Here is a 24,306-nt window from a genome sequence, read left to right on the forward strand (position 1 = left end):
CCATCATCCTCAGCAAACTGACACAAGAACAGAAAATCAAACACCACGTGTTCTCACTCATAGGCGGGTGTTGAACAATGAGAACACATGGACACAGGGAGGGGAGCATCACACTGGGGTCTGTCGGGGGGGAATAGGGGAGGGATAGTGGGGGGTGGGGATTTGGGGAGAGATAGCATAGGGAGAAATGCCAGATATAGGTGACAGGGAGGAAGGCAGCGCATCACACTGCCATGTGTGCACCTATGCAACAATCTTCCATGTTCTTCACATGTACCCCAAAACCTAAAATGCAATTAAAAAAAATATATAAATTAAAATAACTTTAAAATTGTATAGTGAACACATTGACTATAACCTAAATAACATTTGGAATTGCTTGAATATATTTTAATAATTTTTAGATACTTCTTTTTTTTTTTAATTTAAGACAGGTTCTAACTATGTTGCCAGGGCTGGTCTCAAACTTCTGGACTCAAGTGATCCTCCTGCCTCAGCCTCCCAAAGTGCTAGGATTACAGGCTTGAGCCACCATACCCGGCCCGATTTTTAGATACTTTTTAAGGTTAAGTTTATAATATGAAAGAATATTGTGCAATATTGGTGATGGTTTTTGGTTCTAGAGAAGCTATGAAAACTGGAACCTTGTTTTTCCTCTGTTTCACAACATATACAATATGGTGCCGTGCACAGTGGGGTTATTCAGCAAACACTGCCTGCTCTAATATCTAACATCTGGTATCTGTCTACTTGCTTTAAGTATGGTGAGAATATCTAATGCTTGGAATAGTTTCTTCTTTTTTGCCATTACGTGTCAGAATCTCAACTTTGTACTTTGACTATACCAGTCAATGGAATGTTCATTTGCTTAATTTTCTGATGTATTTACATTTAGAATTTGGCCATCAGTTTCATGTAACTTTGTAATTCGAATTCCTAATCTGGGAACATCTAAATCAATAGAATTGCTTTGGTGAGGAAGGTTTGTAGATAGATTTAAGGGAGACAACAGGTTTTTAGGCAGATATCTCATAGGCAAGAAATACACCTATGAGAAAATCAGGTATCTGGATTTTTATGTATGTCTGAGGTATTTTTCTTAATCTGTTTTGTGCTGCAAAACAGAATTACAGAATACTTGAGACTAGGTAATTTATAAAGAAAGAAATTTATTTCTCACAGTTCTGGAGGCCAAAAATTCCAAGATCAAGGTTTTGGTGTCTGGTAAGGTCCGGCTCCCCCCTTCCAAGATGGCGTCTTGAGCGCTTCATCCTCCAGAGGGGAGGAGAGCTGTTTCTCACATGGCAGAAGAGCATGAGAAGGAGAACCACTTCTGCAAACCCATTTTATAGTGGCCTTAATCCATTCATGAGAGTGGAGCTCTCATAACCTAAACACCTCTCATTAGACCCCATCTCCCAACATGGTTGCATTGGGGGTTAAGTTTCCAACACATGAGCTTTTGAGGGAACAAAAACATTGAAACTGTAACAGTATTAAAATCATTTGCAGATTTTTTATTTTTGTCACAATCTTTAGTCAGAAGGTATAGTTTGAGTATGCATACTTGTTCTAGGTTGAGAGTCAGCAGACTTTTTCTGTAAAGGACCATATTTTCTGCTTCATGCACCCTATGTTCTGTCTCTCAACTATTCAGAGCTGCCATTATAATAGAAAGTAGATCGTACATAAACAAATGGGCATGGCTGTATTCCAATAAAACTTTATTTTAAAAAACAGGCTGTGGGCCGGGCGCGGTGGCTCACACCTGTAATCCCAGCACTTTGGGAGGCCAAGGCGGGTGGATCACGAGGTCAAGAGATCGAGACCATCCTGGTCAACATGGTGAAACCCCGTCTCTACTAAAAATACAAAAAATGAGCTGGGCATGGTGGCACGTGCTTGTAATCCCAGCTACTCAGGAAGCCGAGGCAGGAGAATTGCCTGAACCCAGGAGGCAGAGGTTGCGGTGAGCCGAGATCGCGCCATTGCACTCCAGCCTGGGTAACAAGAGCAAAACTCCGTCTCAAAAAAAAAAAAATTAAAAAACAAAACAAAACAAAACAAAACAGGCTGTGGATGGATTTGGTCCATGGGCCATAGTTTGCAGACCTCTGTTTTAGACATTGTCTCAGTTTTCAAAATTAACTCTTTTTTAAAGAAATAGCATCATCAGAAATATGTAATTCTTATACTTAGTATTTTTTTAAATCAACAAGACAGCTATTAATACTGAGAGTCAGATTTTTAAAATATCGATAAGTAGATAAATGGATGAGCAATCACAGTGAGTAGTCTTAATTTAAGATTGCTTTGCAAATATAACAAGAGGGTAAGAGTACAAGGAGAAAACCTAAAAATGATTCTCATCATCTTTAAATTGTTCCCAACCAGCCTATTCTCTCCTTTTAATTTAATTGCCCTTAGTTTAAAAGCTTTCCATTGGAAGGTAGCCAGCAAAGATTGATTTTTTAAACAAAATTTAGTCTGAGTCAAAATCATGTTCCAGTTAGTGAAAGTATAAGAATGTAATATTGGAGCGCAGAGCGGTTTGGCCGTTCGTTGGGTTAGTGTCGTTTCTTCGCTTGTCGACTGCGGCTCTTCCTCAGGTAGCAGAAGCGGAGCGGTGGTCGGAGAAGTGGCCTAAAACTTCAGCGTTGGGTAAAAGAAAATGGCCCGAACCAAGCAGACTGCTCGTAAATCCACTGGTGGGAAAGCCCCCCGCAAACAGCTGGCCACGAAAGCCGCCCGGAAAAGCGCCCCCTCTACCGGCGGGGTGAAGAAACCTCATCGCTACAGGCCCGGGACTGTAGCGCTTCGAGAGATTCGTCGTTACCAGAAGTCGACCGAACTGCTCATCCGGAAGCTACCTTTCCAGAGGTTGGTGAGGGAGATCGCGCAGGATTTCAAAACCGACCTGAGGTTTCAGAGCGCTGCCATCGGTGCGCTGCAGGAGGCTGGTGAAGCGTACCTGGTGGGTCTGTTCGAAGATACTAACCTGTGTGCCATCCACGCTAAGAGAGTCACCATCATGCCCAAAGACATCCAGTTGCCTCGCCGGATACGGGGAGAGAGAGCTTAAGTGAAGGCAGTTTTTATGGCGTTTTGTAGTAAATTCTGTAAAATACTTTGGTTTAATTTGTGACTTTTTTTATAAGAAATTGTTTATAATATGTTGCATTTGTACTTAAGTCATTCCATCTTTCACTCAGGATGAATGCGAAAAGTGACTGTTCACAGACCTCAGTGATGTGAGCACTGTTGCTCAGGAGTGACAAGTTGCTAATATGCAGAAGGGATGGGTGATACTTCTTGCTTCTCATGATGCATGTTTCTGTATGTTAATGACTTGTTGGGTAGCTATTAAGGTACTAGAATTGATAAATGTGTACAGGGTCCTTTTGCAATAAAATTGGTTATGACTTAAAAAAAAAAAAAAAAGAATGTAATATTAGCTCCCATAAATGTCACATTGAATGTACCATTTGGACTTAGCTTATGAGTGAAGTTCAGATTGCCTGGCCCTGAATATTAGAACGTTAAAGGGGATTTATCTTTCATAATGGAATAGACACTGAAAGTGAAGTTCTGTCAGGCTCCAGTCTTCACATTATATTCATTAAATCACACAGCTTGAGCCTCCTTGTGGCAATTTGGCTCCCCCTTTAAGTGAAAGGTGGGCCTCTTTTACTCAGACCAACCATCAGTCTGATCATTTCAGTGGTGCCATGTGAAGCATTTACTATTACCTATAATGTCTGCATAATGGCAGTGAAATTTATAAATACCTTTAAAATTCAGCCTAAGTAGAAGAGGACCTGTGGATGGGAACACAGATGGGATAGCCTTTTGAAAAAGTAGCAGTTGGGGATTTTTTTAAGAAACCCAGTAAGCTCTGAGCAGCGGTAATGCTGATTGCATCCAGGTTCCTACCTCTCACTCACTGAATGCACAGAGTTCTCTGTGCTCCCTGTGTTGCTGTTTCCCTGGGCATAGTAGGAGTGTTCAAGGAAAAATGCCTCTGCACATTACAGGGCCACAGTTGTCAAAATTGTATTAGGTTGATTTTGATGAAGGACTTGTGTATAAAGAAATACGGAGAGTAGATCGTCTTGTATAAGGAGACAGCCTCTCTTGCAATTTAAAAGCAAAATAAGATGTATGGAATAATTATGTATTTGTTAAGGTATTAAAAATCCAAATGACTGAAGCTGGTGTAAGAGTTGTGAGCATGCATGCGTGGCTGACGACATTGTCTAAAAACAGAGGGGCTTGATCATTTTTTTCTGGCAAGCATTCTGACAATATGCAATGCACTGTAAACCAGTTTGTAATTTTTTATCCAGTAATAATCTTGAATGAAAGACCCCAAAGAAAACAGGATGCTTTTTCTAGAAGGTTTAATTATTCATGATCACAAGTAGCTTACATTTATTGAGAATTTCCTATAAATATGGAATTGTGGTAAGTGCAGAATATAAGTGTTCAATTAGATCATGCATATCAACTGTATGTATGAGGTAGACTCTACTGTTACCTCCATTTCATAATTGAGGAAACTGAAGCATAAAAGGAGAAAGGAAACTGAGGTGCAATGAGGTTAAGCAGCCTCCCAAGGTCACACAACTAGTAGGAGGTAAACTGAGATTCAAGTCAGGTGTTTCTGACTCCAATAGCCAAATGCTGATGGCTAAGCTGTACTGCCCCCATACAGTGCTAGTGACAAAAACGAAAGTAAAAAATGATAAAACTGTACCTATAATCCCAGCTACTCAAGATTTTGAGGTAGGAGGATCGCTTGAGGCCATGAGTTCAGTTCCAGCCCGGGCAATATAGCAAGACCTTGTCTCTAATAAACATAAAATGCTGGTCTGTGTAGCTGCTTTGGACACATATGTGTATTTGAAATTATGGTAGGCAGAAAAACAGAACATAAAGTCCTTTACACCCACCAGCTATAACTGGGAAATGTGAGTATCTTCTTGGGGCAGGCAGCAGAGAATAAAGGGTAAGTGGAATGGCTCTGAAGCTAGAGACTGCCTGGGTTCAAACTCCAGCCTTGTCTCTAGCTGTTTTGTTTTGGGCAAGTGGCTTGACCTCTCTGTGACTCAATTTCCTCATCTATAAAATGGGGATAATAATAAGCAGGAGTGGTTTTGAGGACTAAATGTGCTAATACATTGTAAAGTCCTTAGAACAGCACCTGTAGTACCCAGATATTCATGACAATTCGTCTTCTTACTTAACTAATACAATTTGGAAGTCAAATAGTGGTAGAAGTTATTTAGAATTGAGTGTACATTGGGTTCTTTTCATCATGAAGTTGCTTGAGTTTATAGTTTTAAGTAATATGTGTATGTGAGAGAGAGACAGAGAGACTGTGTGTGTGTGTCTGTGTCTGTGTGTGTGTGTGTCTGTGTCTGTGTTTGAGAGAGAGATTAGCCTAGTTCCCCAACAGAGATGAGAGAGGTGAGAAATTGGGATGTTGAGCACTCAGGTGGGACAAGTCTCCTCGCAAGGACATTTGAAATGTTGTTTAAAGCTATTGCTACCATACTTCACTGAACTCATTGCACAGAATTCGTCTCGGGGCTGTGCAGAGCTGGTTGACTGCTCTGGCAATATAAGGCAGGAGGGAAGCCCTGGAGCCTGTCGGAACTTGCCTGGTGGACTTCAGTCTAGACTCTGTTCCCTTCACCCTACTCTTGAATAATTACAGTTATACCTTTTTCTCAGTGGAGGACTCCAAAAGGTTATGTGGATTTCCTACAGTAGAACAATTACTCAGAAGTAGAATAAATAAGCGTATTATGTTGGTCTTACCCTAAAACTGTCTCGCAGATGTGGTAGAGTGATTGTGTTATAACTTTTTCTCTTTCCCTCTGGCTCCAAACAACTATAGCTGCTCCAAGAGCAGCAAGAGAGCTCAGCTTAACCTCACAACTTAAGAAGCTACAAGAAACCATTGAGCAGAGAACAAAGATAGAAATTGGGGACACGATCCGAGTCAGAGGCAGCATCCGCACGTACAGAGAAGAGCGAGAGATTCATGCCACAACTTACTGTAAGCACAAGATATTTCTACCAAATTGGTGGTTTTTCTGGATGTGCGTTCAGTAAACCTGTTGTTCAGCTGGAAGTCAAACTTTCAAAAAGTTCAGTTAAGATTTAACTATATTTAATGAGTGAATTACATTGTTTAACATGCTTTCTTTAGAAAAGCAGCATTTCTTAATTTTATTTTGAAGAGAGTTATTATAAGTTGGGAAAGAAAATGGGTTGGCATTTCTTGGGAAAGAATATATGGTTGGCAAGTTTATTTGGACGACATAATAGAGTTTACAAAGCACTTTGAAGTTCAAAATGTCAGTCCATTGGGGCAGAATATGAATATTCTTCAAAATAATGAAAATTTCTTTATTTTTTCTCTATTTTTTATTTTTTGAGATAGGGTCTCACACTGTTGCCCAGGCTGGAGTGCAGTGGCACAGTCAGAGCTCACTGCAGCCTCAACTTCCTGGGCTCAGGAGACTCTCCTACCTCAGCTTCCTGAGTAGCTGGAACTACAGGCATGTACCACCACACCCAGCTAATTTTTGTATTTTTTGTAGAGATGGGATTTCGCCATGTTGCCCAGGATGGTCTCAAACTCCTGAGCTTAGGAGATCCGCCCACCTCAGCTTCCCAGAGTGCTGGGATTACAGCTGTGCACTGCTGTGCCTGGCCAGAAATTTCCTGAACACCATTAAGTCCATTAATTTTAAGTGAAAACAGCTAATCAGAAATATGACATCCCCATCATCTTCCCTTTGCACTGTGCTGGCTAGTTTTCAGTTGGAAATCTCAGGGACAGCCCCTGCTGTCCACCAGAGGAGGAGACAAATCAATACATTGATGTGCTTTCCTGGTTCCTTGGCCCTGGCCAAGCCCATGATACTTAGGGCATCGCATTCCCTCATGCAGGATGATTGGGAACCATTTAGTGCATCTAGCTTATGCTCCCTGGGCACTCATGAGGAAGGAGGCCCACCCAGCACCTCATTTAGTGTTGTCCTAGCAGGAATTTGGGCCTGGGAAAGAACAGATCTCAATGTAATTTGTAATTTCTGTGGCGTCTTTTTTCCTGTCACTTGTTAGATAAAGTGGATGACCCACTGTGGAACATTCAGATCGCAAGGATGCTTGAGCTGCCCACTATTTACAGGAAAGTTTATGACCAGCCTTTTCGCAGCTCAGCCCTAGAGAAAGAAGAGGCACTAAGGTAAGTGGTGCCTTATCACTGCTGAGCACGTGTCCATGGCAGGAAAGCCAAGCAGCGGAAGCCCAGATGCTGAGGTCGGCCTGGGTTCAAATCCTGAATCATCCATCTATGTGCTATGGGGCTCTGGGCAAGTCCTCTAACCCTCTCTATGCTTCAGTTTCCTCATCTGTAACGTGAAGAGAATAATAGCACAGATGTCCTCAGGTTACTGTGAGGAAATTATGTGTGTAATTGGAGTCACTGAAGGAGGAGTGGAGGCAGGAACAGAGAAAAACACTTTGAAGAGATAATAATGGCTGACATTTTTCCAAGTTTGATAAAAACTTGAAACTCACAGATCCAGGAAGCTCAAAGAACCGCAAGGCAAGAAACCTGAAGAAAACTGTACCAAGTCACCTCATAATCAAAGTATTATACCATAGCATGTCATGATCAAAAGCCTGTTTTTAAAAAACTTACACTGGTCATTCTTAACCTGTGATGGTTTTACTCTTTTACATGGGAGAAAAAAAAAAACCCAGGAGGAATGAGAATGTGTAGATATTTGCTAATATATGCATAAAAGAACTCTGAGAGGAGAGCAAAGAACCAGTAACAGCAGCTCCCTAGGGGGTGAGGACCAGAGGATAGGACAGGAGGAGGATAGAAAGGAGATTTTCACTGCTTACCCTTTCATGGTTTTTAACATGAATATATTATACATTCAAAAAAGTATATTAAAAGCACAAACTATAGACTCATATAAAAAGTAAAAATTCTCCATTTTCCTGTCTCCTGCCTCAGCACCATTCCCCGGAGGTTACAATGTTCACGTGTCTTTAAATTGGTTTCTTCTGTGTTTACACAAGCATCAATAGTCACCCATACATTTGATGGGTTTACATTTGTTTTTTTTTTTTTTAATATAAAAATAGGACCATACCTTACATGCTGTTCTGCAGTTTGACTTTTTTCTCCTAATCTGTCATGAATATCTTAGTTCCTGGAGTACAACCACATGATGTTCACTGTATGAATTACCCTTTATATGAAAAACAAACACCAATATAGTGTTGCATTTTCTAGCTAACTTTCTGTTTTTTATACACCAAAGAGGAGCAAAGGAGATGGCTTTCTGCAGAGCTCTTTAAAACTTTCTCTTGGCAGCAATCCAGGCACCCTGGACCTACCCAGTCTCACAAGTTTGCTGAGTGAAAAAGCCAAAGAATTCCTCATGGAGAACAGAGTACAGAGCTTTTACCAGCAGGAGCTGGAAATGGTGGAGTCTTTGCTGTCCCTTGCCAATCAGCCTGTGATTCACAATGCCTGCTCCGACCAAGTGAGTGCAGCATGCCCATGTGAGAATTCTGGTTCCCTGCCCCAGATCAGCTGCAGGGTGTGGGAAAAAGTGATCATGGCATGAAGATTCACAGAGTTGACCCATGGAACAGAGAGGATGGTGGTGTCACACATTATTTCTGTTCTGGAAAGGTCATTGACCACTAAGAATTTGAAATGAGGCATAAGGCTGGACCTGTCCCTTCCCCCTCCTTACTTAATCTTTTTTTTCCTAAGAGAGAGAGTCTCTCTCTGACGCCCAGAATAGTGATTCTCCTGCCTTGGCCTCCCAAGTGGCTGGGACCACAGGCATGTACCACCATGCCTGACTAACTGAGATAACTTTTTCTAAAAGGAATAAAAAATTACTTAAGTGTTCTTTGAAATTTTACTTATAAACAAGACTGAATACAACTCGGTCTTTCTTTAAACTCCTAACACACAATAGGTTAATCTTATTCTGAAAAACAGCAAGTCATTAAAAACCATGGTTCCAGTTCAAGAATCATTTTGCTGATCAATAAATCGTCTTGGATGGATAATACCTCCTCTCATCTACTCTGTCACTTGACTTCTGCTGAGATTAAACATCCATCTCAATGAATACTAACAACCTAGTACTATGGACCTTAAACTATTATTTTCTTTTCTACTCAAATATTAAGTATAATAAGATTAAGTAAGGAGGGGCCAGGCGCAGTGGCTCACGCTTGTAATCCCAGCACTTTGGGAGGTTAAGGCGGGCAGATGACTCGAAGCCAGGAGTTCAAGACCAGCCTGGCCAAAATGGTGAAACCTTGCCTCTACTAAAAATACAAAAATTAGACAGAGTCTGAGTCAGGGCGACCCTCACCCCTGACTGTCACCCAGAGTGAGACCCTGTCTCAAAAAAGAAAAAGTTGTCTCCATGTTTTTACCCCTAGTATTACTTAGGCAACTTGTTTGGTTGCTTGGTGTTGACGTATTGCTTGGAATTAAGAATTATTTGAGACATTGGTTTTCAGCTTTCCCTTTCATTACAGTTTTAGGTTTGTTGTTGTAACGTGACTCATTTATTTATTTTCTTTATCCCACCAGGGAATGATCTCAGCTTAAATGTCCCTCCTTGCCCTCCCTGGCCATCTATCTGCTCTGATTGCCACGTGGCTCCTCACTCTTACACCCTGTTTTCATATCTGTGACATCACTGGTCTTTTTTTGTTTGCCTACCTATTCCTTCATCCAAATTTAAGTTCTGTGAGAGCAGAGGCCTTGTCTGTCTTGTTCTTTGTTCTCTACCCAGGGCTTAGAACTGGTCTGGCATAAAGCAGGTTCTCAGTAATTATTTGCTGATTAAAGGAATAAATGATTTTTAAAAATTCAAATCGTCCCACAAAGTGTAAAGGTAAACGTCAGTTTCTTCCAATCCTCCCTCTCACTCCCTTTCCCCAGAGACAGGCTCCAGTACTAGTCTCTGGAATATCCTTCTGGAGATAGTCTGTGCTTATATGAACTCTAAGTCATTGTAGCCCCTTCTGTTTTACACAGATGGTAGCATGGCGTAGTATACTAAGAGACACCTCACTTTTCATTGACGTATGTCTTACAGATTCTTCTCTAGCCGTACATATAGGTTGGCCCCTACAGTCTTTTGTTACGTGTACCGTCATGTGTGTGACCAGTCTCTCCATTCTTGAACTGCTTAGATGTTTTCTGATCTCTTGCCATTACCAGCAAGGCAGCTGTTGAATACCCTTGCTAGGTAACATAAGTTGTTTTTGATTTTGGTGGAACAGATACTGAGTCACATCCTGACCTCCTGGGCATGACCACTGCTTCTCAGTTTTGTTTGTGCTCCTAATTATCTCTTCTGGGCAACAGCCTGATGTGCCCAGTGACCCATGATTTCATATGGGGAGATGAGGGATATCGTTTCAGCAAACACCAAGGTGGAAAGGGTCATGACTAGCTGCTTTGTTCTTTGCCAAGGTTGCTTCTAAACAGTTGCAGAGCTCCAGCTGTCTACTGACAGCAAGATTGACCTTCTTCCCACTTAAATCATTTAGAGGCGGCTCAAAGCCAAATTGACCTCCTAGGACTTCTGATGATTCTATCAGCATGTTTGCAAAGAAACTTTAAAGCTTAGTGAAGACCATATTTTTCACATGAAACCAGCTCTTCTGTGATAGCTATAATTAAGTAAAGAGAGAGACTTAAGCACTCTTTGAGGACTAAAAGACTCCTCCATTCAAAATGACCTGTGGGGAACTTTTGGCGTGATATCTTTTTGAAGATGCTTAGAGCAGAAACTTGTGTCTGCCTAGTGCTGTATGTTTAAAAAGAATTGAATATGGCACTAAATTTGTTTTGTCTTTGGAAACTCTTTTTTTCCCATCAATTAGGAATTTGTCCCTCACATTGCTTTGGCTGGGGAGGTCAGTGTGATTAAATTGAGTTCTGTTTAATAGACTCCCGGGAGACTAAAGGTGCTTTACAATGAGAGTGAAACCCTAGATCCTTTGGCACTTTCTGTTGTCATACAGATGAAAGCTTAACAAAAAAAATCATTGTGATAGAGTTATAGTTTAGAGGCAGATAGAGAGCAGGCTTGAATGTTTCCTCCTTTTTTTCATAGTGGCCCTTCTTAGCAAATCCAGAAACATGATAAGCAGGGCTTGCAAAACCATTGTTTCTTTGACAGCTGGATGAATGTCGAGTTTGTTTGGGAATGAAGACTATATATATTTCAGGGATCCACCCAGTTCCTGACCTGAGATGAGGAGAGGCTTGGTAAGGCTCAGCACGTTTAGCTAGTCACTATTTTTTTGTCTGTGAGCAATTTCGGTTTCCTAAATCTGATGAGTCTGTCATTGCTCTTTCGAAAAAGACAAGAAAGACACAGATCCCAGTCCAGGAAAAGCTGCTGGCTAGAAGAGACGATTAGTGGCTTTACCCTTGAGACTATGCTCTTTATAACTAGGCCAGGGAAATATGTCCCAAGGTCAGCTGAGGCAAATGTTTTTGGAAAGGAAGCTTCACGTATTGTTTATATTTACAGAGAGCCATTTCTGTTGAGTCCTCCTTGTTCACAGCTGAAACTGTGTTTTTAATCTCCCAGGCCTAGCATTCTGTCTTCCTGCTATTTGATCTTACTGAAATCTGGGAGGGAGAACTAGGTTTTTTATATGGTTTGGGGATAACCAAGAGTCATTTTTAAAGACAGGAATGATCATGTAATAATCATCTCTAGTTTCTAATTTATTTCTATCTTGCTAAGAGATGTAATAAACCTAATCCTTAGGATCCTTATGTGAAATTGACTAAAGAAGATAGATCTCCTTAGAATTATAAAGATTAGTTTCTCCCTACCCCCCACTGTCCCTCCCCTAGTACCCTCTACAGACTAATTTAAATTAAAAATTTTTTTAAATTTAAAAGAATTTAATTAAAAAAAATTATAAAGATTAAGAAGTTATGAAGGTTTGCAGAGGAGTGTCTATTGTGCCAATGGTGTATTCCCTAAGAGCACTCGTGTATGAAATTAAAAACAGTTTTGTCCTAAGCCTCTGTGACTAAAGAGATGTGTGGCTAAGGATTGCTAGGTGAGGTGTTTATTCTAAACACACCCAGAGAGCTTTTTGCCTGTGGGAGTTGTCAAATATTTCCCAGCCTTATTCTCCCTTCAGAATAGAAGCTTTCATAATCTGGAATGTTTGTCATTTTTAGGGCCCTAATGACGAGGTTCTCTAGCTTGTTCTTTTAAGGAAAAACTTAGACTGTTAGTTCAATTAAGAGTGTTAGGCTGTTATTGTTAGCCCAGGAGGGCACATTTGTGAAACATCACCAGGATCTACTAGAGTAACAAAAAGCCTGTTTGGGAGGCCTGTTCTAGAAAGAGAAGGTTTCTTTGGGGTGGACCTGTGAACACGAGATCTGTAGAGGCTCTTTCCTCTCCCCTTGAGGAAATGTCATTAACAAATCTCAGTCACTCTTCTTCAGCATCTGTGGGTGCTGCCCCACATAGCCTTTGTAAGCACCTTTCAATAGAGGTAGGACTTGCCCTTCAATGCTTTTTTGGAGGCTTTGGCACATTTCTTTGGAGCTCTGATCTTTTCAATATCTTGACAAATTTCTGTCACATTAAAAATGGATCTGTACTTTGAAGGGCAATTGTTGTTCACCATTTTCTTTGTTTTAGGAGGGAATGGAAAATCCCCAATGGAATAATAAGAGGGATACACACTCTCTAATGGGTATTTGTTTCCATTCATCTCACAGATATTTTATCGGTCACCTAACACATGCTAGGGAGGAGGTGACCAAAATGAAACAAAGTCCCTGACTCAAGAAGCACCCCATCTGGTCAATCAGCGGGGACATAGCTGATAGCCTAGCTTCCTTGGGGATAAGAAGCAGGATGACCTGGGACGCTCCCCAGGCAAACCTGTCTCTAGAGAAGGGAAGAAATATGAACATGAGGGGGAGAGCTGACAGCAGCAGAGGTCCCTTCCAGGTGGGGACTGTGCTCTACCCCAGGACTGCGTCTACCTTCAGCCTTGTAGACTCCCCTTGGTGGATCTCTATACAGCCTCCATCATCCTCCATTTAAAATAAGGAGTCTATTTAATACTTCATGCTGGATTCCCCAAATTATTCCAACATACATAAAAATCTTTGAAGTCCCTAGGAAGAGATTGTATATAGCCGCAATTTTAATGGAAAAGGGGGCTAATATATATACAGTATTTTGGTTTTGTATAAAAAAATAAGCCAAAGATTGTCCAACAGTAAAGGTAGCTTTTTTATTCTGTACTACACAGTGTTGAGTTCAGGAAAAAAAAAATCACAACTAAGGTATGGACCAGTTATGACAGGTGACCTGCCAGGGCACACTTCTCAGTCCTCCTTAAATACCATCTTGCTAGGCCGGTACATACCAGGATCTTTTTGACTTAGCAGATGAAAGGCCTGTTGGGTGAATTCATGAACCAGTTGGTCTAGGGAGTTGCTCTCAGGTGCCATAAAGTGAGACTTATTTCTTTTCTTTTTTTCTTTTTCCTCTCTACACAGGTGAATTTTAAAAAGGACACCACTTCCAAGGCAATTCATAGTATATTTAAGAATGCTATACAGCTGTTGCAGGAAAAAGGACTTGTTTTCCAGAAAGATGATGGTTTCGATAACCTATACTATGTAAGACACTTGCAACTTAACTTTTTTCCTTCACGGCTTCAATTACAAATATATTTATTACTTATGAATAACCTAATTGTTCTTAAAAATTATTAAGGAGGAAAATAAAATCAGAACTGAAAGTTGGCCCTTATCCTTCCCCAAGGTATCTCTTTTAATAATATAGTTGACCCATGAACAACACAAGTTTGAATTGCACGGGTCCACTCATATGCAGGCTCTTTCAACCAAACACAGATGGAAAGTACAGTATTTGCAGATGTGAAACCCACATATGAGGAGGGCTACCTTTTTGTATATGCAGGTTCCACAAAGCCAGCTTCAGGACTTGAGTATGTGGATTTTGGTACACATGAGAGTCCTGGAACTGATCCACCGAGTATACCGAGAGACAACTGTGTATCCTTCTAGACATTTATCTGTACATGTACAAATCCATACATATACAAATATGCTCCTGTGGCTTTTTAGTTGTTTCAGATCTCTGGCTTATGCAAGAATCTTTTTGTTTTATAAAAAGCGTGCTCATCTTCTAAATCAACATTTCTTGATCTCAGCACTATCTGTGCTAGGTGATTGATTGTTGTGGGAGCTGTCCTGTGCATTGTGAGATATTTAGCAGCATCCCTGACCTTCACCTACTAGACAGCAGTAGCAGCACCCCGAATGTGACAACCAAAAATGTCCCTGGACATTGCCGGATGTTTTCTGGGAGCATTGAGACTTGCTACTAGAAATAATGCTCTGCAGTTTTTTTGGTACCACAATAACACATCACAGGCACCTTTCCATATTAGTAGTTATAAATCTACCTCATTCTTTTTAACATCCTCTGGGCATTCCATACTATAGGTACCTGTGGTGTATTTTTTAGCCATTCCTTTTTGATGGATATTTAGGGTATTTCTAACTTTTGCTGTCACAAATAGTGTTGCTGTGGCCATTTTTGCACAGCTGTGTTCGTGACCTCATATCAATATTTCTGTAAGATTGACTCTTTTTTTTTTTTTTTGAGAGAGTCTTGCTCTGTTGCCAGGCGCCAGGCTGGAGCACAGTGGCATGATCTCAGCTCACTGCAACCTCTGCCTCCTGGGTTCAAGCAATTCTCCTGCCTCAGCCTCCCAAGTAGCTGGGAATACAGGCGTGCGCCACCACGCCCAGCTAATTTTTGTATTTTTTAGTAGAGACGGGGTTTCACCATGTTGGCCAGGATGGTCTTGATCTCCTGACCTCGTGATCCGCCCATCTCGGCCTCCCAAAGTGCTGGGATTAAGATTGATTCTTAAAAAAGGAGCTCCTGGAGCAGATGGCATGGCCATTTCAGCTTTTGTCGACAGTGTGATGGGCCTGTCTGAAGGCTGTACCAGTTGACTCCCAGCAGAAGTACGGGAGCTTGTTTGCCTCACTCTTTCCAAGTTAAAAGTTCGCCTCTTGCTACATACCTTTAATATTGGAGGAACTAAGCTGGAAATGGGCCTTCTCAGGACCACTGGCATCAGTAGATATGGACTCAGTTATGTGTAGTTTTCTCAGAGACCGTTCAAATTCTGCAGTATCCCAGAAGTCTCACTTGTTTACAAAGCAAGATTCCTGAGGGGAAGCTTTTCTTAATAGGACATTTCTTGATACTGACTTACCCTAGTGACTCCCCACTTTAGAGAGGTTTTAGAAATTACAATACCATTTAAATAACTTTTGAAACAGGTATCCCCGTCTATATAAGGGTGTATGTCATCTACACCATCGCAGGATGGGAGTCCTGGCATGGGAAGGCCGGGTGGGAGTTGGTTGCTTCCTGGAAGCTGGAGAAGCTCATGGGGGCAGCTCACCTTGAGCCCCACTCTGGGACGCACATTTCCTCCCAGGCCTTTAGAGCGCAGCCCTTCCTGGGGAGCGGCAGCCGAGGGCAAGGCGTGACAGGGCTGGGCACTTCCTCCTGTGAATCATTGTGATCAAGCACAAATAGATCTCTTATCGCCATCTCTGACTTCACCCCTCCGTTGCTTTGTAGTCGCCTTTCTCCTGAAGCCCTGCCTCAGGGAAATGATGATAATAAAGTCAACATTTCTGTTTGTCTAGTGCTTTCCTGCATTCAGCAGCTCTCACACATGACCTTGTTTAATCTTCGTCATAACCTTATGAGCTGAGAAGGTGGGTGTTCTCAGGATGCCCCCTCCTGTAAGGCAGGTTAGACAAGCATTCTTGGGCTGTCTTTAAGGAGGAAACTTACAGTTGTTTGTTTGCATGCTTATCTTCTTTCTTCCTTTCCTCCTCTTTTTCTCTTTCTTTCTTATTCTTTCTCTTTATCTTTTTTATTATTAGATTCACTATGGAACATGTAGGTGAAACCCGTTGTGTGCTTTGGCTCTTATCTGAGCTGGTTGAAAAAGACTAAGTTGGCCAGGCGTGGTGGCTCACACTGTAATCCCAGCACTTTGGGAGGCCGGGGCAGGTGAATCACTTGAGGTTAGGAGTTCGAGACCAGCCTGGCCAACATGGTGAAACTTCATCACTACTAAAAATACAAAAATTAGCTGGACATGGTAGCGGGTGCCTGTAATCCCAGCCACTCGGGAGGCTGAGGCAGAAAAATCACTTGAATCCAGGAGGTGGAGGTTGCAGTGAGCCACGATTGCTCCACCGCACTCCAGCCTGCACAACAGAGTGAGACTCCATCTCAAAAACAAGAAGAAGACTAGGTTGTGTCTGCCTTTGAGAGCAGAAAGTGTTTCAGTGATAGGCTAGCTTTACTCTCATGCTAGCTTGTCCTTGCAGGGGTTTTTGTTTGTTTGTTTGTTTTTCTTGTCTTGTTTTTTTCCTTGTGGTTGAGAGAAGCAAGAAAACTGATATAACACAAGATAGGTGTCAGGGCCCAGAAGAAGGAGTCATGGGGTGAAGATCGGAGGCCCTGATCACTCGTACCTCGCTCAAAAATATAACAACAAATAAAAGAAATGTGTTATAAGCATTGATCAAGAAAGTTAGTTGCTCCTTTAAAGTATGTAATTCCAGCTTTTTTTTTTTTTAACCTCATTGCCCCAGTGAACCAACTTCCAAGGACATGTCCTCTAGGCAGAACTGGTTTGACTCGGCCAAGTATCGAAAACCACATTATTGGTGTAGGGAAGATGATTGTTAGGAAATCTTTAGAAACTATCCTGAATACTCATTTGGGAGTCTGGATGACACAACTGCTATGTTACCTAAGAACAGTGTCTCTCAACTATTTTTCCTATTTAGGTAACCAGAGAAGACAAAGACCTGCACAAAAAGATCCACCGGATCATTCAAGAGGACTGCCAGAAACCAAGTCGTAAGTGGTGTAATGTACAAGTGATGCCCTGGTGCCCTGTCTGTCTCCCGGGGAGCACTGGATGGAGAGTCAGGAGACCTGGGACTTTTCCCAGTATTGCCTTGGAAAGGCTATAGTCAAGGTACCTGCCCTCTCTGAGCCTCCATCTCCTCTCTAAAGGAGTAGGCTAGCACAGTTGTGACCTTGGCTGTACGTAAGATTCAACCTTGGAGCTCTCTAAACATTCAGAGCCCAGATTCTACCCTGGGGATTCTGTTTCTGTAGAAGATGAGGTGGGGGCTAGACAGGGAATTCTGATACAGTGAGGTAAGGTCACCACACTAGGACGTTTTGATGTCATTCTGCTTCTCATGTTCTCTCTGATTTGTGTTATTTCTTATTTCATGCTTGCCCCTTTTCTTTGAACACAAACCTGACATTTCCCTCTATTCTAACATCAAAGGCTTTCAGCATTGGAAGAAATGGTTCTAGACATGACAGTTTATGAATGGTATAATTCAGTCATCCTGGAAACTGATAATTTGCAAAAGAAATGGTTTAGAAAATAGTTTCAGTGGAGTTAGTTCAGCCCCTAGTGGTTAGACACTGAAACTGTAACTAGTCTGACAACAAACAATACCGTTTCCACTCTAGTTAGAAAGAGAAAAAAGCATTAGTCCCATCTTTAAATCCTATGTAAACTGATTGGTCTTAAAGGTGACTTTTGAAAGTCTAGCTTTTGCAAGCATATTCTATAATAATAAGTGTTGGAAAGGTTTGTTAATGACCCCAAGCCCCCTGATCTGCCAATGAACTCCACCTCCAGTCCTTCAGCCCATACATCCCTGGGGCCCGGACCTGCGCCAGGTTGAGTGAGTAGGTGAAGCTGGACCAGGTTTCCAGCCCCGGTGTTTATGGTATGCAGCCCTAGTTAGCCTTTAAGAAGCCATGAGGTCAGATCCCAGAGTGTTGTGACAGCAGCTCTTAAAATAAACTCAAAGCAATATATTATTACAATGCAAGTGAATGGACTTTGTTCACTTCATTCAAAACAGTAAGAACAAGTATCCTTTAGTTGAGAGAAAAGCCCATCTGTCCACAATTGAAGGAGCTTTTGAGAGCGGTGCAGTGTGGGATTCCTCAGCCAGGAAGGGATGAGAAGGTGCTCCCAAGATAACATCCCTGCAGTCACCCTAGTCTCGGGCCTCCTGGCCAGATTCTTTATTTTCATCTGCATTAGGAATAGAATGGATTGAAGCCTAGGGCTAGTAAAGTCCATGAAAGGAATTCACATTTCATTTGGACTTGGCTACCTGAGAAGTTCTGAAAGTGGCAGGTTCAACATCTACCCACAGGCCAGCTCATCAAGTGGACAGGCTCTGCCACTCAGTCTGTAAATTGGGGGCCTCTAAAAGCCACTAGCCAATCCCCTGGCACTACTACACTCCCAGGAGCTGAATTCTGGAGTCTGAGTTACTGAGAATGCTGATAAAAGATGTCACAGGGACTGTGTTGGAACATGCTGTGACCACCCCGCTTCATAATTTCATAACATAGCAATTCAGAATAATAATGTATGCCCCTCATAAAAAGCCAAGCAGTGCAAAAATACACACCCAAAAGCCAGACCCCCTCCCAGCACTGAACCCCAGCTTTTGTGTTCCCCTCTCCAAAGGCAGTGGTTATTAGTTACTTGCATATCCTATTGGATATGTGTTTTCTATCAAGGATAAACTATACAGATATGCACTTACAAACATATCTATATAGTTTATCCTTGATAGAAAACACAAGTGAAGTTTATACATTGTCCTGCATTATACATTGTCCTGCTGGGCGCTCACGCCTGTAATCCCAGCTCTTAGGGAGGCAGAGGCGGGAGGATAGCTTGAGCCCAGGAGTTCGAGACCTGCCTGAGCAATATAGCGAGACCCTGTTCTGTACAAAAAGGAAAAAAACAAAAAGACAAAAAAGAAGTGTATATATATATATATATATATATATACACACACATTGTCCCACACCTTGTATTTTAGATCTAACATTGCCTTCTAGGGCTCATTTGGCAACAGTACACATAAAAGTGTCTCTGTCTTTTCATTAGCTGGACAGTATGCTGTTATATGTATAGGTAAATATCTGACCCTCAATCTAACCATTCCTATTGGGCCTTTAGTTCCTTTCTAACCTTTCCTACAGAACATAGCCTGGAGTTTTTGTCAGAATGATTGGTAGAAGGACTTAAAGTATTTCTTCATTTATGAATGTCTTGCAAAGGCTAACCCATCAATAATGAAAGGACTATGGACATCAAACTGTCTTAGGTCCCTGAAGGATTGATACTTGTTTTCTGAAGATGGGCAGTGTGGCGGCATTGTGAGGAGCTGGGCTCTGGAGCCACCTTGCCTGGGTTTGAATTCCGGCTCTGCCACTTGGTAGCTGTGTAACGTTGGGGAAGTGCCTTGGGTTCTTTAAATGCAAAGTGGGGAAAATAATGGTACCTACATGATGGGTTTTTATGAAAAGCAAATGAATTGGCATTTAGAAAGTTAGAATAGTACTCAGCGCATAATTATGATACAAAAAGTGTTAAAAATGAAGTTCTTTTTCCTAATAGCACAAGTGATAGCCCCTGCTCTCTAGCCTGGAGACGTAAAGGCTCACCCTCTGCTTGGTTTAATATTGATCTGGAAGGAAGCAGTTTCAGATAGAATCTGTGTTTGGATTTTGCTCTAATATTGTTGGAGTAAAGTTAACAAAATCTGGATTTTGGCCTTCAGTATGGGTACGACAATGGCAAATAATCCAAAAAGAAAGCTCTACATTGAACACGTCTTTTTATCTCTTTTTATTCTGAAAATGTTCCAATTTATCAAAAACATTGAAAGACTGGTAAAATAAACACCAATATACCCCTCACCTAGAATGACTAAAAACTTCAGTTTGTATTTGCTAAGCATAGGGACATTCTTCCATTTGATCAGCAAATCATTTCATGCCTAAGAAAATTAACATTTGAGCTGGGCTCAGTGGCTCACGCCTATAATCCCAGCACTTTGGGAGGCCAAGGCGGACAGACCACGAGGTCAGGAGTTTGAGACCAGCCTGGCTAACATGGTGAAACGCTGTCTCTACTAACAATACCAAAATTAGCTGGGCGTGGTGGCGGGCACCTGTAATCCCAGCTACTTGGGAGACTGAGGCAGGAGAATCACTTGAACCTGGGAGGCGTAGGTTACAGTGAGCCGAGATCGTGCCATTGCACTCCAGCCTGGGTGATAGAGCGAGACTCTGTCTCAAAAAAAAAAAAAAGAAAATTAACATTTGATGAGTTCCAAAATGGCAGCCTTTCACTAAATGTTACTTTGTACAATTAGCTTTTCAAAAAGCTCCCATGTATTTAGCTCAGATTCATTTTTTAATATCCTAGAGCTGAAGAGAACTGCTTTTGGTAGAAACTGAATACCAAATAACACTACTCATACTGGAGGAATTCTTTTTTTAACTTACAACAAACTTTTTAAAAAGACTTAAAGAAGTTTAACCTTTTGTAGTTATATCTGAAATGTATCTTTATGTCATTTGGGTCTCTAGAACATCAGCATTTTTGGTTTCTGGTGGAGGTATGATGGGGTATAGTACGAATGAGGCTACATGCAAAAGTTCTTGGGAAAATATAAGGGGCAGTTATCACCGCTCATGGAGATACATCATGAGATAACTATATCTGCCAGGCAAACACTTTTCAGAAAAATCTGCTTCAGCTTGTGGGTGTGTTCCAGAAGAGTCGAATTATGTCATTGTACTAACACTGCGGAGCTCCTTGCTGGCTTTTCCGACTTTTACTGTTTTCCAATAGTTTCTCACTTAGAGAAGAATCTAAGGCCGGGCACAGTGGCTTACTCCCATAATCCCAATGCTTGGGAGGATTGCTTAGGCCAGGAGTTCAAGACCAGCCTGAGCAACATAGCAAGACCTTGTCTCTACAAAAAATAAAAATTAAAAATAGAGAGGAGTCTAAGAGTCTAAGTTCATGTTACCCATATGACTGGAAGGTCACTTTTGAACAGCCTCACCAGATAACCCTCAGCAGAACAGCCTTTCTAAATAAATAGTTGAAGGCCTCTGAGACAGTCATCATCACTGCTTCGGGCCCCACGGATGCCTATAAGTCATCTCGATCCCCTGAGTCCTAGCATCCAGGCCTCACAGAAACTAAAAGCTGAGCAGCACTAAATTCCCTGTGCTCCTCCCTGCCGTGTGCAGGCAGGTCTGTGTGGTTGGAGCCCTTCACCCTCTGCCATCAGACCTGTCCTGCCATCGCTGGCTGCTCGGCTCTTCCTCCTTGGGAGTCTTTTCTTCTCGGGAAGGGCTGAAGCTTCTCTAGAGCAGGAACTAAGTTATGTTCATCTTCTTGGGTTATGGATATGATGAACCAAATCCTAGTGGTTCCCCTGGTCTCTCATCCACACAGCCACCCTGAGAAGGAGGTGGTTTTTTTCCAGGAGCCACTTTGCCCTGGTTGTAGAGCCAGGCTTGAATTCAGGTGTCCACTGGCAGCTCTTGGTCTGCCAAGCTCTACTTGCTCCTCCTTGCTCAGCACTGCGCACATAGTAGGTGTTCAGGAAGTCTGTGGAGTGAATATTGAAGTAACAGCCTGGAAGTGTGGACGCCAGCAATCCCAGTCGGGAGGAGTAATGAGCGGACACAGCCACTAGAGGTCGGAATTTAGCAAATCTTTGTTAGCCCAGGAGCTGTCTCTGAGCCTTAGGACTGGAAAGGCCTTGGAAGTGGTTTTCACCACAGCTGAGAACACTGAGGCCTGGGGATGACTTGCTCAAAGCCCCAAAGCACAGCAAACCTTGAACCATGCTTTGCCTTGCACCACAATACCTCCTCAAGCACCTTCCTGAAGCCTAAAGCATTTTTCACCTGAAAACAGCATTCAGTGACTGTGTGGAGCAGCTTTTGTGTGCCAGGTACTAGGTATACGGCAGAGAGAGACCACGCCTGGCCCTATAGCGGAGCTTTACCTGTGACAGCTGGGGAGAGTTTGCTTTGTTAAGCTATAGAGTGTGGATTATAGTGTTCAATGTGGCATTATTAGGCTAATTGATAACTACTTGTGGCAGTCACAAGCAGTTTCAGAGGTGAATACATAGTGAGGAGTAGGGCGTGATTGCTTTTTCATTGTCGTGCCTCTCTGGGCCTGAAAATTAAAAGGACTTGAATTCTTCAGATAAAAGTTCTTTTATTTTCTCATTACCAATGTTCTAAGTCATTGGTTTCAACTAGGAAAGAGGTTACTAACTCTGAATTTGTATTGTATACCAGATGGTCCTAGTGTTGGGCAGAGGGTAAGAGATTGCTGGAATACAGCAATCACAGATAAGACTTTTGGAAGCCAGGAAGAGAGTAATGAGAACAGGCCAAAGGTAGGAATCCCTTCTCAACTTGCAGCCCCATCAAATCAGGATTTAGGGGAAAGCATACAGAGGCTGCAGCAAACCAGCTCTGCTGTGAGTCTCAAGAGGGCTCCGTGGGAAGCTAGAGGTTTGGCACTGAGTAGGTTACACTTATACCTGTAATTACCCCAGAGAAAAAAGCTTATCACACACAAAAAATCCACTGGGTTATGGGTCAAAAAGTCTTTGATTGAGAATCCTTGAAGGTTGAAGTTCAGGGTCCTGAGCAGTGGCTTCGTATCACCATGGTGACATCAGGGGCCTGAGAATAGGTGTTTCTGTTTTGTATCTGTGATCTTGTAGATTATGCATCTCAGACTTTAATGTGCATCAGGATCATCTGGGTATCTGGTCAGACTGCAGATGCCAAGTCAGGAGGTATGGAGAGGACAGGGGAGGGCCTGACAGTTGTGTCCACGCTCAGCTACCGCCTTTTTCCTGCAGACGTGGAGAAGGGCTGTCACTTCCTGCACATCTTGGCCTGTGCTCGCCTGAGCGTCCGCCCAGGCCTGAGTGAGGCTGTGCTGCAGCAAGTTCTGGAGCTCCTGGAGGACCAGAGTGACATTGTCAGCACAATGGAGCAATACTACACGGCGTTCTGAGGAGAGACACGCAGACCAGCCGGGCAGGACAAAGACAAGGTGGCGTTCACCCCCAGGGTCTGACTTTCAACATCATGCAGGGTCTTATCTGTCTGGAGCCAGTTACCTCATAATCAACTATCAAATACGCTTATTTGGGGAATGGGATTTGGCATAAATGTTTTTGGCTGCCTTCTATCTACCGTGTCCTTGGGGTATGATGACTTTGATCTCAGCCATGACACATAAGATAACCCTCCCTGTTGACCCCCCAGCTGGACTGCCCGTTGTTCACAGAGCAGAATGGGGAGGAAACAGTGTTGGCAGCTTAACTGGTGTGTGTGGTTGGAGTCTCTACCACAGCAGAAGGATACCACAGGGTGGTGAACATTCAGGAACTGAAGGGCATGTGGCCTGATCACACAGTTCTAAGCTTTTCAAAACTTCAGATTATCAGAGACCTTCCTGTGAGCCTCTCTTGATGGCTAAGACCCAGTTTAGGGGAGTATTTCTCCCTGGATGAGTGTCACTTGCTTACAGTTTCTGTGGCTTAAGCACCAGCAGTGGGGTTGAGACCTGGGTTGATGCTATTTACAGACCTGCCCAGAGATGGGAATAAATAGGGATCCAAGGCATGACTATGTGTTTGTCATTTTCCTTTTATTTCCTTGGGAATTGAAAGGTGTCCCAGTCCATTTCCCTGCACTGTATTAAGAGGTACGTGACAAATACATTGTCCCTTGATGCCCCTGCAGATCACGGAGGCAGTCAGCCAATTGCCTGGCAGGCGGTAGATGTTATTTTCAGGGTTGCCGCTGAGTGTGCAGGATGTGCTGACACCATCCAGACAAAGACTCGGTTTGTGCCCAGACAGGTGATGGAGTCATGCTTTTGCTCAGAATGACAAGGTAAAGGAAAAACATCTGAGGTATGTTGTAGGCCTGTTCTGACAGCAAAATGACAAATCCAGCCAGCAAAAATAAAGTGTGGAGAAAGATTTGAAGTTAATTACAGTCATTTCACGGAAGGCACTGCCTTCGTCTGCCACATTTGCTCCTGATGTAATAAACTCTTTGTGGCTCAGCTGGAGGTCCTGCAGGCCTGGAGAGTTGCTCCTCTCTCTGTGGAAACAGGACAGTCTTTATACGCAGAAGTCTACTGCAGCTCGATATGTTAGGCTGAGAGCTAGGATCCTTAGATTGCTTCCTGTCATAGACT

The 24,306-nt window shown here is 42.5% G+C and overlaps 2 protein-coding genes across 4 annotated transcripts in view; both read left to right on the forward strand.

Moving 5' to 3' along the window:
• The window catches only part of STN1 (STN1 subunit of CST complex), a 39,989-nt gene extending 15,898 nt beyond the window's left edge, over positions 1-24,091 (forward strand). For all 3 annotated transcript variants that reach the window (XM_012439607.3, XM_012439608.3, XM_012439606.2), the window contains exons 5-10: positions 5,903-6,064; positions 7,138-7,261; positions 8,408-8,579; positions 13,628-13,750; positions 16,991-17,063; positions 22,952-24,091. In XM_012439607.3, coding sequence (XP_012295030.1) covers positions 5,903-6,064; positions 7,138-7,261; positions 8,408-8,579; positions 13,628-13,750; positions 16,991-17,063; positions 22,952-23,109 — 812 coding nt within the window. In that variant the 3' untranslated portion in view covers positions 23,110-24,091. The remainder of the gene's footprint in view (positions 1-5,902; positions 6,065-7,137; positions 7,262-8,407; positions 8,580-13,627; positions 13,751-16,990; positions 17,064-22,951) is intronic.
• On the forward strand, positions 2,195-3,127 carry LOC110568727 (histone H3.3A-like). The gene has a single exon (XM_021673003.2). It carries the CDS (start codon positions 2,672-2,674, stop codon positions 3,080-3,082), a length of 411 nt encoding a protein of 136 aa, XP_021528678.2. The 5' UTR covers positions 2,195-2,671; the 3' UTR covers positions 3,083-3,127.
• Positions 24,092-24,306: the final 215 nt, after the last annotated feature.

Source organism: Aotus nancymaae, unplaced genomic scaffold (genome assembly GCF_030222135.1).
Source record: "Aotus nancymaae isolate 86718 unplaced genomic scaffold, 86718_ANA_hifiasm-v0.15.2.pri h1tg000010l, whole genome shotgun sequence".
Taxonomy (NCBI): Eukaryota; Metazoa; Chordata; class Mammalia; order Primates; family Aotidae; genus Aotus; species Aotus nancymaae.

What these genes read in the sequence shown, in the direction of transcription:
- LOC110568727 (XM_021673003.2), top strand. Translation starts at nt 2,672, where the DNA reads ATGGCCCGAACCAAGCAGACTGCTCGTAAATCCACTGGTGGGAAAGCC.